Genomic DNA, 13613 nt, shown 5'->3' with positions numbered 1-13613 from the left:
TGACACCTGAATCCCTTGTCAGCATTTTTAAACTTTGGGGGGAAAGTCTAAGAAATCTAATGATAACATTTATAAATGCCCATGGTATTTAGAGTATAAACCCAAAAAAGGTTTTGGTACTGAAACACAAAACTAGAATCCTGTAAGCCAGTCCCTATATTAAAACAAAACAAACATTCTATTTATGTCTGTAAATGAGTCTCCTCAGAACACAGATGACAGGAGTGAAAATTGATTTCTTTATGTCATATTTTGTGATTAGTATTGGAGGAACAGAACTAAGATTGGGAGCTGAGCATGGTGGCTCATGCCTTTAATCCCAGCACTCGAGAGGCAGAGAAGCAGATCTCTGAGTCTGAGATCAACCTGCTCTACAAAGTGAGTTCTAGGACAGCCAGGGCTACACAAAGAAACTCTGTCTCATTCATAGATAGATGATAGATAGATAGTTAGATAGATAGATAGATAGATAGATAGATAGATAGATAGATAGATAGATAGATAGATAGACAGATAAGTGAATATATAAGAATTAAGATTGAAGAAGTGGTAAGCAGTTTTATTTTTCTTTTCAGATTCTGTTGAATTATAAATTTTACCTGAATTGAATGGTTTTAACATGATTATTTCTACATCATCTGAGGAAGACTTTTTCTTTGTAGTTGTAGGCTGGATAGGATTTGAAGCAAGATATTTAGTAAATGTATGCTTTGCAATGTATATCCTTAATAATTCAAGAAAAAAAGGTATATGCTTTTACCTGCAAGGAATCATCTTTGTCAACCCATGCTAGAAGGTAATAGGGAAAAAGTTATGAAATATGACAACACCCACTCTGGACACATGAAGAGACAGGATTGAATGACAACTGTGCTTTACTTGAAACTGCTTCGTATTTACTCTGGTTAGCATAAAATATGAAATATAAACTATGCTGGATGAATGTATACTTAATGGAAGTGTTTTCATATCAGTTGAAAGGAAACGTGCAGTTCGCCTCTGAGAGTGCTAAGTTTCCAAAGTGACAAGAGTGAAGAGTGGATCTGTACAGTCCCAGAACAGCAGAACATTCCTTTAATCATACAAATGGTTCAACAAACATTTCTGTTAGATAACTTCAAAAAATTGTTTTAGATTTATTTACTTTATGTGTATAGATGTTTTGCCTGCACATAAACACGTGTAACACATGTGTCCCCGGTGCCTACGGAGGACAGAAGAGAGCAACCAGTCCCCTAAAGTCCTCTCATAAATCCCCATGTGGCCACCAGGTCTTCCACAAGAGCTACAAGTGTAGTCAGTGGCTGCCCCAGCTCTCCAGCCTCTCAATACAGTTTTTGAATAAAATAATGTTTCTTACCCAAAACTCTGCCTTTTGTGATGTCACTGCTGTTTTCTTCTTCATCCCCAGAGTTATGACTGTCCTGGAAAAATTCACACCAGGAAAGAGTAGCATAAACTTTTCTAAAGAGTCTCTAGAAATATGATACAATTATTTTATTTTGAAAGTAATTAGACTTAAGAGAATGTACTAAGTATGAGTACATGTCACTACAGAGCCCGGCCTGCTCTCCTTTGATCAAGTCTTTATCATGGCTGGCTACTTGGGGTTTAATCAAACATGAGAGTTGACAGTAAGCATGGTCTTAAAAATTCTAATATTTGCTCTCATGAAAACCTTAACAAGGAAACTACCTTTAAAATTATCGAATATGTATTTTATACCTAAAAGAATACTTTTAAAACATACATAAATTCCTAAATATTTACTTACTATAAATACAATATTGGTTATTTAAAAGTTTTTAAAGGACATAAAATGCTTTTGTTTTGAAATATGATACTCAGCTTGGGAACTGAACCTGCAGAATATAACATGGGGAATAAATAGGAAATCCAAGATGGTAAAAATTTACCTTATGCATATGTTCTTATACTAGTTTGTTTGTTGAGAACTGTGTGTTATGTATGTGAATGTCCATGTGTCAGAAGGGACAGTGCTGTCACTTACTGATATAATGTTAGTGTCATGCTTTCCTATAAAGTTTTTTGGTCCTAATATATTCTTAGGGCCACTGAGACCAGTGCACAGCACTACTGTATTTAGCGATTTCCTTCACTGAGATGAAGACAGAGAGGAAAGATTACTCTATTCACTCTCGAGGGTCCATCATGGATGAACCAGTCATTGACTGGCCAATGGAGTTGTTAAATGTCTTAGCCCCTCTTATAACAAAACACCAAAATCAATTAGATATCAAAGGAAGGATTCAAAGTTTAATTGAAGTGTTGCTGGCTGGTAACATGAAACTACACACATGACTCCAGGAATAATCACACGCATGGCCTATAACTGGTATGTTGTTTGTAATTTCAGCTGTTTTTGCATAAGGTTTGATTCTTACATGACCCTTCTGTAGAAGGTTAAACAATTAAAACCCCAACAGCCTACAATACTCACAAATAAAGTGTAGTTACATGTCATTCTCATGTGGGAGTATTCTAAGTTCTATAACTAGTTGAAACATTTTAAAAATGAAACATGGAATTATCTGCTAAATCTTCAGGGCAGTTTGAGGAAAACGCCATTGGTCTTTAATCTTCAATCAAAAGAGGGTAAAATATTAAATGAGAAATTGAAACTTTACCAGTAGCCAGTTATTTTCATTGTGGTCAGACGTCTTTGCTTTTTTCTCTGAGGACACTCCTAAGCCTTGTTCTGGACATTAAAAAAAAATGTATATCATGTGTATATGGTGAAACTAAGATTCTAAGAGTTTGATTAAAAAAGAGTGAAAGTTATATTTTCTGTAGCAACATATATAACATTACATATAGAGAGAGAACATTATAGAGCAGCATATAGCTATTTAACATTAGTGATAAAAATGGCACTTGTAATTTTGCAAGAAATTATTTCAACTATCTTTAGTTTAATTGTTTATAAAAATAGATGTAATTATTCAAAACATCTATGCATCACTTACGTAGATATTGGAAGTTTTCAAGAGGGCAAGTAAGCTTCTCAAACATTTATCCACAATTAATCTACTCGACATGCATGAGAAAAACCCCAACTGCAAACATGTTAAATGCCATGTGAAAAAAATCATACTCTACACTATTTTATACCTCAAAATAACTCTTAAACTACTCAAAAATGTGGTCATCAAAATATTGTTCTTGTGTATATCTTTATCAGTGAAGTTATTTCTTCAACAGCCATGTTATTTATGCACTATTCTGACAAATGTTTCACATTCTGTTACATGAGACTTCTGCATGTCTCCCTCTCTCTGGATGCACAGGGAATGCCTTCACACAGGCTCCCCACATACCTTCTCCAGAGTACCTCTTACAGCCTTAACACAAATTACTGATTTACATGCTACCTATCAGTTCGCCTCATGGACTGGGAACTATAGTTTTCCTTCCTTCCTTCTTTTTTCTTTCCTTTCTTCACTTTTTTACATTAGGGTTTCAATAAAAGGCTGTGAAAAGAAAGCAGCATTACACCTCCTGTGGGTATTTTGTTCCTCCTCCTAAGAAGGACCAGATTGTCTATACTTTGGTCTTCCTTCTTCTTGAGTTTCATTCGCTCTGTCAATTGTGTCTTGGGAATTCCAAGCTTCAGGGCTAATATCCATTTATCAGTGAGTGCATACTGTATGTATTCTTTTGTAACCGGGTTACCTCACTTAGGATGATATTTTCTAGTTCTAGCCATTTGCCTAAGAATTTCATGAATTCATTGTGATAGCTGAGTAGTATTCCATTGTGTACCACGTTTTCTGTATCCATTCCTGTTGAGGGACATCTGAGTTCTTTCCAGATCTGGCTATTATAAATAAGGCTGCCATGAACATAGTGGAGCATGTGTCCTTATTACATGTTGGAGAATCCTATGGATATATACCCAGGAGTGGTATAGTGGGGTCCTTCGGTAGTACTATGCCCAATTTTCTGAGGAACTGTCAAACTGATTTCAAGTGTTTTTTAACAGTTTGCAATCCCACCAGCAATGGAGGAGTGTTCCTCTTTCTCCACAGCCTCGCCAGCACCTGCTATCACCTGAGTTTTTGATCTTAGCTATTCTGACTGGTATGAGGTGGAATCTTAGGGTTGCTTTGATTTACATTTCCCTGATGACTAAGGATGTAGAACATTTCTTTAGGTCCTTCTCAGACATTCAATATTCCTCAGGTGAAAATTCTTTGTTTAGCTCTATACCCCATTTTTAATAGGGTTTTTTTGGTTCTCTGGAGTCGAACTTCTTTAGTTCTTTGTATATCTTGAATATTAGCCCTCTGTCTGATGTGGGGTTGATAAAGATCTTTTCCCAATTTGTTTGTTGCTGTTTTGTCCTACTGAACGTGTCCTTGCCTTAAAGAAGCTTTGTAATTTTATGAGATTCCATTTGTCAATTCTCGATCTTAGGTCATAAGCCATTGGCATTCTGTTCAGGAAATTTTCTCCTGTACCCATGTGTTTGAGACTCTTCCCCTCTTTCTTTTCTATTAGTTTCAGTCTGTCTGGTTTTATGTGGATGTCCTTGCTCCACTTGGACTTGAGTTTGTACAAGGAGATAAGAATGGATCGAAGTGCATTCTTCTGTATGCTGACTGCCAGTTGAACCAGCACCATTTGTTGAAAAGACTTTTTTCCCACTGGATGGTTTTAGCACTTTTGTCAAAGATCAAGTGACCATAGGTATGTGGGTTCATTTCTGGGTCTTCAATGCTATTCCATTGATCTACCTGCCTGTCAATGTACCAATACCATGCAGTTTTTAATCACTATTGCTCTGTAGTGCAGCTTGAGGTCTGGGTTGCTGATTCCTCCAGAAGATCTTTTATTGTTGAGAATAGTTTTCGCTATCCTGGGTTTTTTATTATTCTAGATGAATTTGAGAATTGCTCTTTCTAACTCTATGAAGAATTGAGTTGGAATTTTGATGGGGGTTGCACTGAATCTGTAGATTGCTTTTGGCAAGATGGCCATTTTTACCATATTAGTTCTGCCAATCCATGAGCATGGGAGAGCTTTCCATCTTCTGAGATCTTCTTCTATTTCTTTCTTCAGAGACTTGAAGTTCTTGTCACACAGATCTTTCACTTGTTTAGTTAGAATTACACCAAGGTATTTTATATTATTTGTGACTATTGTGAAGGGAGTTGGTTCTCTTATTTCCTTCTCAGTCTTTTTATCCTTTGAGTACAGGAAGGTCACTGATTGAGTTAATTATATATCAAGCAATTTTTCTGAAGTTGTTTATCAGCTGTAGGAGTTCTCTGGTGGAATTTTAGGTCACTTAAGTATACTATCATATTATCTGCAAATAGTGATAGTTTGACTTCTTCCTTTCCAATTTGAATCTCTTTGACCTCCTTTTGTTGTCTAATTGCTCTAGTTAGAACTTCAAATACAATACTGAATAGATAGGGAGAGAGAAGGCAGCCTTGTCTAGTCCCTGATTTTAGTGGGATTGCTTCAAGTTTCTCTCCATTTAGTTTGATGTTGGCTACCAGTTTGCAGTATATTACATTTTAATATGTTTAAGTATGGGCCTTGAATTCCTAATCTTTCTAAGACTTTTACCATGAAGGGATGTTGAATTTTGTTAAATGCTTTCTCAGCATCTAATGAAATGATCATGTGGATTTTTTCTTTGAGTTTGTTAATATAGTGGATTAAATTGATCAATTTGCTTATATTGAACCATCCCTACATCCGTGAGATGAAGCCTACTTGATCATGAGAAAGCAGCATTACACAATGAAGATGAAACAAGACAAAGTTGAAGTGAACCATCCAGGAATACTTAGAAATTTATAACAGAAACACCAGTTTCCACCCTAGAGGAATTTTAATATTTTCTTAATGTATTAATCTGGATTCCTGCAGAGTGGAACTCTGGTCATCAACATGTTCATGTTATCAAATGAAATGAGAAAGGATGAAGGATGTCTGCCAACTGTGGGCACATCATGGATTACACTTCCATGGCCTCGCTTTGTGATTTACACTCCTATGGGTGGTGCCAAAGGGGGCCATTCTGATGCTTTCCAGCAAGGTTCCGTGTCTTCTACTGAACCACATGAGAAAAGAATGAGCAGTGGCTTCGATCACAGTGTTTCTCATATGCTTGTGAAGACATTTTAAGTACAATTGATTGACTTTGGAGGATATACAAGTTTAGATTTATTATTTATATGTATTAGATTATATAAAGTAATTATATAGTATAAATTATATAATGATAATTATGTAAATAAGTATGTTTATTATTTATATTATACCTAATTGTATAATATATTCTAATATATATATATATATATATATATATATATATATATAAAACCACTAAATTAACTGGAAAAAACATGAATCACTAATAAATGACCAACTGTCAGGATATAAAATGGACTTTCCTTTGTTTAACTAGAAACCATCCTGCTATGTTGTCAAAGCAAGTCCAGGCCTCCAGGCTCCAGAATTGGAGACTCTGGGCTGTGTCACAGCATTTGCATCTCAGGCTTTTTATTTCAATTTTGACTGAGTTTTTTTTTTTCAAATGATAGTAGATACTTATATCTCATGACACATTCGTGAATAGTTGTCTTACACAACGACCTCAATAGTACCCAGTCCCAGCATGTTCAAATGTTAGGAGATTCTCATAAGCCTCATGATTAACCTTGGTAAGGGGCTATGAGGGACAGAGATTCTAAACTGGTAAATGTAATGTACTGAAACAGATTAGAAGAAAGAGCTAAGTTGGAACTCATTTGTAAATGTCTCATAGATTCATTATGTGAGAAATGGGTGTCAGATGTGAGAAATGGGTGTCAGATGACACCCGCATGGGGCCTGGCAAATGTCGCCATCCTGAGTGGAGTGAGAGTGGGAGGACTGTGAAGTGTTAACATGTCCTGTACTTTGCTCCCAGTCAGTAGAACTGCAGTCTTACCTGGCTGGGATGGGTTTGCCTCTGCCTCTTCCGCTGTTACATTTTGAGGAAAATCTTCCACTTTGGTGGTAGGCTAAATGGGTTTTGAAATAAGGTGATTGGTAAATGTTGTATGTTTCACACAATATCTACTTAGTAACTTAAGATTGAATCATAAAAATTGTTACCGTTGAGCAAGCATCTGTCTTGGTGCTCTCTAGAAAGCAACGGAAAATATGATCAATCTAAATACAAAGCAAAGGTGACAAGCATTCATGAAGATATGGCAAAGAGCAGAATTCTAATGCTCATATTTCCATGTTTTTACTTTGGTTTTAAATGATCAAGATCTAACAGGCACTTAGAAATTTATTTTCCTAAAAAATACGACTCCTCACTTGGCTTACAATGATGTTAAAAACAGGATAAAACCTTAGCATCTCTCTTTTTGCATTCTGTCTCCTGTGCTTTAGGCCACCCTCTAACCTCTGCACACAAGCATATTAGACAGAGTCTTGACTAGAAACAAGTGACATCTAACCTTCATGGTTCCTATTTGGGGCTGAAGTCACAAAAATGCGATTGAGACAACCTACTGCCAGCATTCAGTTGCCTGATCTAGACTCCCAAGTGGTGTCTGGAGGTCTACATTCATATTGGAAGGCCCGTTCCAGGAAATACGAGCTTTGCAGGGTAAGCCTTTTCCTGGATGAAGGCAGTTCTAGTCACATTATATGGCTGTGACCACCAGCTTTATAGTTGCAGCCCATCGCTGCCAAAACAGGAGGTCAGGACAGGGAACTGGTGACAGGAACTGAAGCAGCAGCCATGGATGAACGCTCATCACTTACTGACTTGCTCAGGCTGCTTTCTTAAATAATCCAGTTACTTAAATAACTCAGAAGTGGTCCACTCAGTGCGCTGGGCCCTCCCAAGTCAATGATCAATCAAGAAAATTCCCCCACAGACTTCCCTACAGGATAATCTGATACAGACAATTCCTTAATTACGTTACTCTTCCCTTGACATCCTAGCATGTATCAAGTTGACAAAAATCTAGGCAGCATAGAAATTATCCATGAGGGTAGGGTTATCCCTGGAGCATGTGCCACTGTCTCCTAAGAGGCAGCGTGTTGCCTCAACTAATAAGGCTTCCCTTCAGGTTCAGAACTGGCAGTGTCCATCCAGACCACACCTTGACCAGAACTCCTGAGTTATACAACCTCAGCCTGGCTCAATTCTGACTTTAATTGTGCCTAAACCTGTGTCAGGACCCTGAAGGTAAGCCTTAGATTTCTGGATTCTGTTGTGTTCCTCTTCCCAATGTGTACCATGTCTGAATATTTCTTTGCCGTTCACGCTTACTGGAAGTACTAATATTCCCAATGTGGTGGGTGGCAGCACATGGCTCTTTGAGATTCCTGAAGCTTTTGCTCTGAAACTAATCATAAATAAGGAGCAGCAACAGGACAGAAGCACACTGAGTGAGACGTTTTCTAAGTTTGCGTACAAAATGGTGGTTTGCATCTCCACACACACATGCCATTCTGTTCTGTCTCTGTTTATAAACATCACCCCAACTCCACAGAGTGCCTTTCCTCCACCCAGCAGTACTACCCAACTTCACACTTGTGTCTGTTTGGGCAGACATATATTAGTAAGGATGAGAACATGAAAGGTAGGGACTGAGGGAAAGTCCGGTGTCAGCTGCACATAGAGCTGCTTCATGAGGTCACAGCAGATGCCCAGGGATGCTTCAGAAGTGGCCTAGAAGAGCAGACTAAGGATGCAGAGTCTGTCGTAGTTGGCCCTACACTGAAATGATGGAAGCTCGCGCATTTTGGGGGGCCTTGGCTACTAATGTTTCAAAGCATCTTTTCTTCATATTTTCAATGGTGATTTATAACTCTGAGTGTAAAGATGATGGATGTGACATTCATTAAAAAGGAGTAGAGCCAGGGGAGTTAACAGAGGGCACCATTGTAAGAGTGAAGCTAAAGCTAACCTACACTGAGGTAAAGCTTGTGAAATATTTAGGACACGGATTTATTGCCACTGCAGAAGGAAGCTTGTTAGAATATAAAAAAAAAAAACAAATGTGGTTTCCTGCAGAACTCAAACCTGGTCAGAAATATGAAACATGTGGACAGGTGATATGGCTACCAAGTCCAGGGATATGATTTCAACTACTAGAACATGCACAGAAGAAGGAGCTAACATATTCCTGCAAGTTGTGTTCTAGCATGTATTCCTCTACATCTGTATTCTGGTATATGCACACATAAGCAGGAATAATGGTAAGTAATTTTTAGAAAATTGTAATAAATGAAGGGATACAAACAAACCATTTTTTTTTTGGAAGATTGTGTTCCACCTTCTATGTTAAAGCAGCTCTCTCTGATACTATTCTAGTAAATGTTCTTTTTTTTTTTTTCATTTTTACTAAACTCGACAGGAAATGAGAACAGCAGTAGTGCATTGTGTGCTTACCATGCAAATGCAAATAAGTTTGTCCCAGGTCCACAGAAGATGCAAGGGGAAATGCAAATACAAAAAGGACGACTGTTTGTGAGGAGGAGTGGCAGGAAGAGGCAGGGATGAGGAATCGTGCTGGGGATGCATGTGTTCACAGGGGACACATGACAGTGCACATGTTCATAGAGGACACACAAACAGTGCACGTGTTCACACGGGACACACGTACAGGGTGGTTGAGATTTTTGACATTCATTTAAAAATAGGAAAGAATGGAGAAAATGGGAAAACAATATAAGTAAATACAACAAGAAACTTCAAGGATATAAATTTATATTTGAGCATTATACCCAAGAGTATATTATATGTTATGTTCAGATATATAACTGACATGACCACTGAGTTATCCAGACAATGACTGAGATCATTAATAAATGACTTGTTTTCCTATTCAAATTCAAGTAGACTTTCCTGTTGTTTGTGAAGAATAGGTATCATATATCTTATATGGACCAAGGTTACTTTTGGGCTCAAGAGAACAGTTGCCTGGCTTCCTGGGTTGAGGAGTGTCACTTCAGCTGCACACCAAGCATGACAAATGTTGTATAGGAAAGTAGTTTCATTTCATTGTGGCATAGTCTTACACGGTCTTTGTCACACACCGCTCCCATTCGGTCCACTACCCTCCAGCAGTTTAAACTTTGGGGAAATCTAACTGGCTATTATAATTAACCTCGTTAAGTGCCTGCAAGGGACAGAGATCCCAAAATAGTGAATTTAAGGTTTTGAAACTTGGAAAGAGGAAAATCTAAGATGAGCCATTATATGTGTGCTAGTTGTTGCCTTTTTCTGAAATATGTTTGCCAAAAATGGCCCTTACACCGTCTCTTTGTGGATGCACTAGGGATGCACAGTCCGGGGACATTGATATTTCACCTACTTCTTTTCAAAGTAACTTAAACTGTGAGTCTTACCTGGCTCTGATGGTCTTGCCTCTGCCTTTTCCATTGCTTCACTCTGGGGAGGGTCTTTCACATCCATGGTAGGCAGGATGGGCTTTGAGACAGGTGATTGTTAAGTGTTAAATACATCACACAGTACCTACTTAGTAAAATTCAATGCTATTATAAAAGTCATTACCATTGTGCACGTGTCCTCCTTGGTGCTCTCTGGAAAGCAAAAGAACACATAATCAACTCTGCATCCCTCTGGATGAGTGCTGATAGCTCATTTGGGAACTCTCAAGGGTTGGCCATGAAACTGGTCACAATTAAGAACAGCAACAGAACAGAAGTACACCAATGGATGAGTAAGAACTTAAACCCATTTTTCTACTTCAATTTCTTAAATTTATCTTACTTTGTATGTATAAATGTTTGCCTGTATGGAAACCACATTCCTGGTACCCATAGAAATAAAAAGAGGACATAGAATTCCCTGGAACTGGAGTTGATAACAACCATATGGATGCTGGAAACTGAACCCAGGACCTCTACAAGAGCAGATGATGCTCTTAACCACTGAGCAACCCTTCTAGCCCTCGTTCCCCCCATTTAAAAGAATTTATATACAAACTAGTGGTTTTCTTCATCTGTACCCATGCATGCCATTCTGCTTTGTCCTGTTCAGAAATGTCACCCTAACTCCACAGGGTGCACTTACTTTCCTCCACCCAGCTTTCCTCTACCCGACTTCACACTTGTGTCTGTTTGGGCAGACATAGATTAGTAAGCATAAGAGCATGAAAGGTAGGAACCAAGGGGAAGTCCTGTGCGAACTGCACATCAGTCAGCAACATGGAGCTGCTTGATGAGGTCACAGCAGATGCTCAGGGATGCTGCGGAAGTGTTCCAGAAGAGCAGGCTAAGGATGCAGAGTCTGGCGTAGTCGGCCCTGAAATGATGGAAGCTCACGCATCTTGGAACCTTGGCTACTAATGTCCCAAAGCATCTTTTCTTCATATTTTCAATGGTGATTTATAACTCTAAGTGTAAAGATGGTGAATGTGACATTCATAAGAGTAATTTGAGCCAGGGGAGTGAATAGAGAACAGAAACAACAAACAAAAGTAAGCATGAAGCTGGCCCAGACTGAGGTGACGCTTCCTGAAACATCTGATACAAATTTATCTACTTCCCCTGCAGAATGACTTTTGTTAACATTTTAAAAAGTGTACAAGTGTGATTTCTAGAAGAGTTCAAACTTTGTCGATAATGTTGCACATGTTGCCCACATGGCCCAGTTCAGTGGGCAAAGGTGCTTGCTACAAAGTCTGAATGCCTGAGTTGCATCCCTGGAACTAACAATTACCCTATCCTATCTGATTTTCATTAATGTGGCATTGTGTGTGTGTGTGGGGGTACATGTGCATGTGCATGTATATATACATATGAACAGTATGAAATTTTTAAAAACTGTAAGATGAGAGATGAGGGAACACGGGTAAGCCATTTCCATTGCCAGCTCTGTGGTGGGTTGCATTTTACTCCACAACGCTGAAGGAACTTATTTTCAGGCCCTTTATTACATGGTCTGTTTCTCGTGTTCACTGAACTCATCAGTGAACTGAGAACAACTGAAGGGGTAGCTCAGGTACTGTGCACTTAGCATGTGAATGGCCTGAATTTAACCCAGCTCCAGAAAAGAGAAAAAGGACTGGTTTGGATAGACAGATGGTGGGAGGCAGGGAGGGATGGGAATGAACATAATCATAGCACACGCCAGGAAATGGTTAAAATTTTTAAGTCATTAAAATTGACTAAAGAAAGAAATGAAGACGCACCCATAAACATAACAATGGGAAGTATACAAATTTTACTTTATGTACTATAATCAATTATATAATGCTATATTCTATGATCAAATACATAGCTGATGAGGTCACCAAGTTAGCTAATAAATAATTGGAATCAGAAACAGAAGGCCTCGTATTCTGGTAGAATTTAAATGGACTTTTTTGTCTGTTTATAATAGAGGGCTCTTTCTGTGTATCAAGGCTAATCCACAATTATTAGGTTTGGGGAAACTCTTGCCTGACCTTCCAAAATTTGGGATCATGGGTATAATCGCAGAACTTGCATCTTAAGCATTTATCTTTCTTTTCTACTTTGTATCTTTCACATTAACATGGAAAGTGATGCTTCACACTGGGACAGACTTACAGAATTGTCACTAGGCTTTGTTCTCATTTGCACTACATTGAAGGCAGTTTGAAACACTGGGAAACCTAACGAATCTCATGGAACCTCCTTAAATGTCTATAAAGGATGGATATTCCAACCTGGTAAATTCAATGTATTTTAAAAGTTTAGGTCAAATCTCCCATTTTTTCAGCACTTACTATGTGTGCTAATAAACACTTTTTACTCGAATATGATGTCTGGAATGACCATTTTGCTGCCTATGACAACTTACACTGTCTCTTTGTTGATGGGTAGCAATAGGGATGGACAGGCTGGTCATTGATATCTCACCTAATTCTTTTCAAAGTAACTTAAACTGTGAGTCTTACCTGGCTCTGATGGTCTTGCCTCTGTCTTTTCCATTGCTTCACTCTGGGGAGGGTTTTTCACTTTCGTGGCAGACATGATGGGCTTTGAGACAGGTAACTGATTGTTAATTATCAAATACATTACACAGTACCTACTTAGTAATTCAATGCTAGTATAAAAGTCATTACCGTCATGCAAGCATCTCTCCTGGTGATCTCTAGAAAGCAAAGGGAGATGTAATCAATCCATGTGGACAGCAGAGGTGGCCAACATTCACAGAGGCGCCACAATGAGCAGAATTCTCATGCCTGTAGTTCTAATCAAGTATTTTAATTTTGCTAACAGATCAAGATCTCATAGGCACTTAGAAACCATGCTAAAAAAAATACCAACAGTGGGCTTGGGCTTGCAATATAACTGAAAATGTGAAAGAGCCTTAGCACCTCTCCATTTGAAATCTGTGACCCGTGTATTGCACAACCTACTAACCTTGGCACACAGGTATATTAAACACCAAAGTACTGTTCTCCTAAAAACAAGTGAGGCATAATCTATACCATTCCCCTGCAGAGCTGAACTCACAAAGAGTAACTGAGCCAGCTTATAAACAGCTACCACATTCTCCCAGTCAAGGTTCCCAAATGGTGCCCAAAGAGTCCTACTTATCCTGCGAAACCTCTTTCCCAACAAGAGAACTT

The 13613-nt window shown here is 38.3% G+C and overlaps 1 protein-coding gene across 1 annotated transcript in view; it reads right to left on the bottom strand.

The window, feature by feature from the left end:
* Positions 1 to 13613, bottom strand: part of LOC127684766 (POTE ankyrin domain family member A-like) — a 44091-nt gene that overhangs the window by 16309 nt on the left and 14169 nt on the right. Inside the window, exons 6-9 of the mRNA XM_052181615.1 lie at positions 12936 to 13132; positions 2649 to 2719; positions 1361 to 1424; positions 761 to 789 (exon numbers count right to left, since the gene is read on the bottom strand). Of these exons, the coding sequence (XP_052037575.1) occupies positions 761 to 789; positions 1361 to 1424; positions 2649 to 2719; positions 12936 to 13132 (361 nt within the window). The remainder of the gene's footprint in view (positions 1 to 760; positions 790 to 1360; positions 1425 to 2648; positions 2720 to 12935; positions 13133 to 13613) is intronic.

The sequence above is a fragment of the Apodemus sylvaticus genome, chromosome 5, assembly GCF_947179515.1.
Source record: "Apodemus sylvaticus chromosome 5, mApoSyl1.1, whole genome shotgun sequence".
NCBI lineage: Eukaryota > Metazoa > Chordata > Mammalia > Rodentia > Muridae > Apodemus > Apodemus sylvaticus.
The sequence above is the reverse complement of the archived record's forward strand: the minus strand, read 5'-3'. Positions and strand labels throughout refer to the sequence as shown.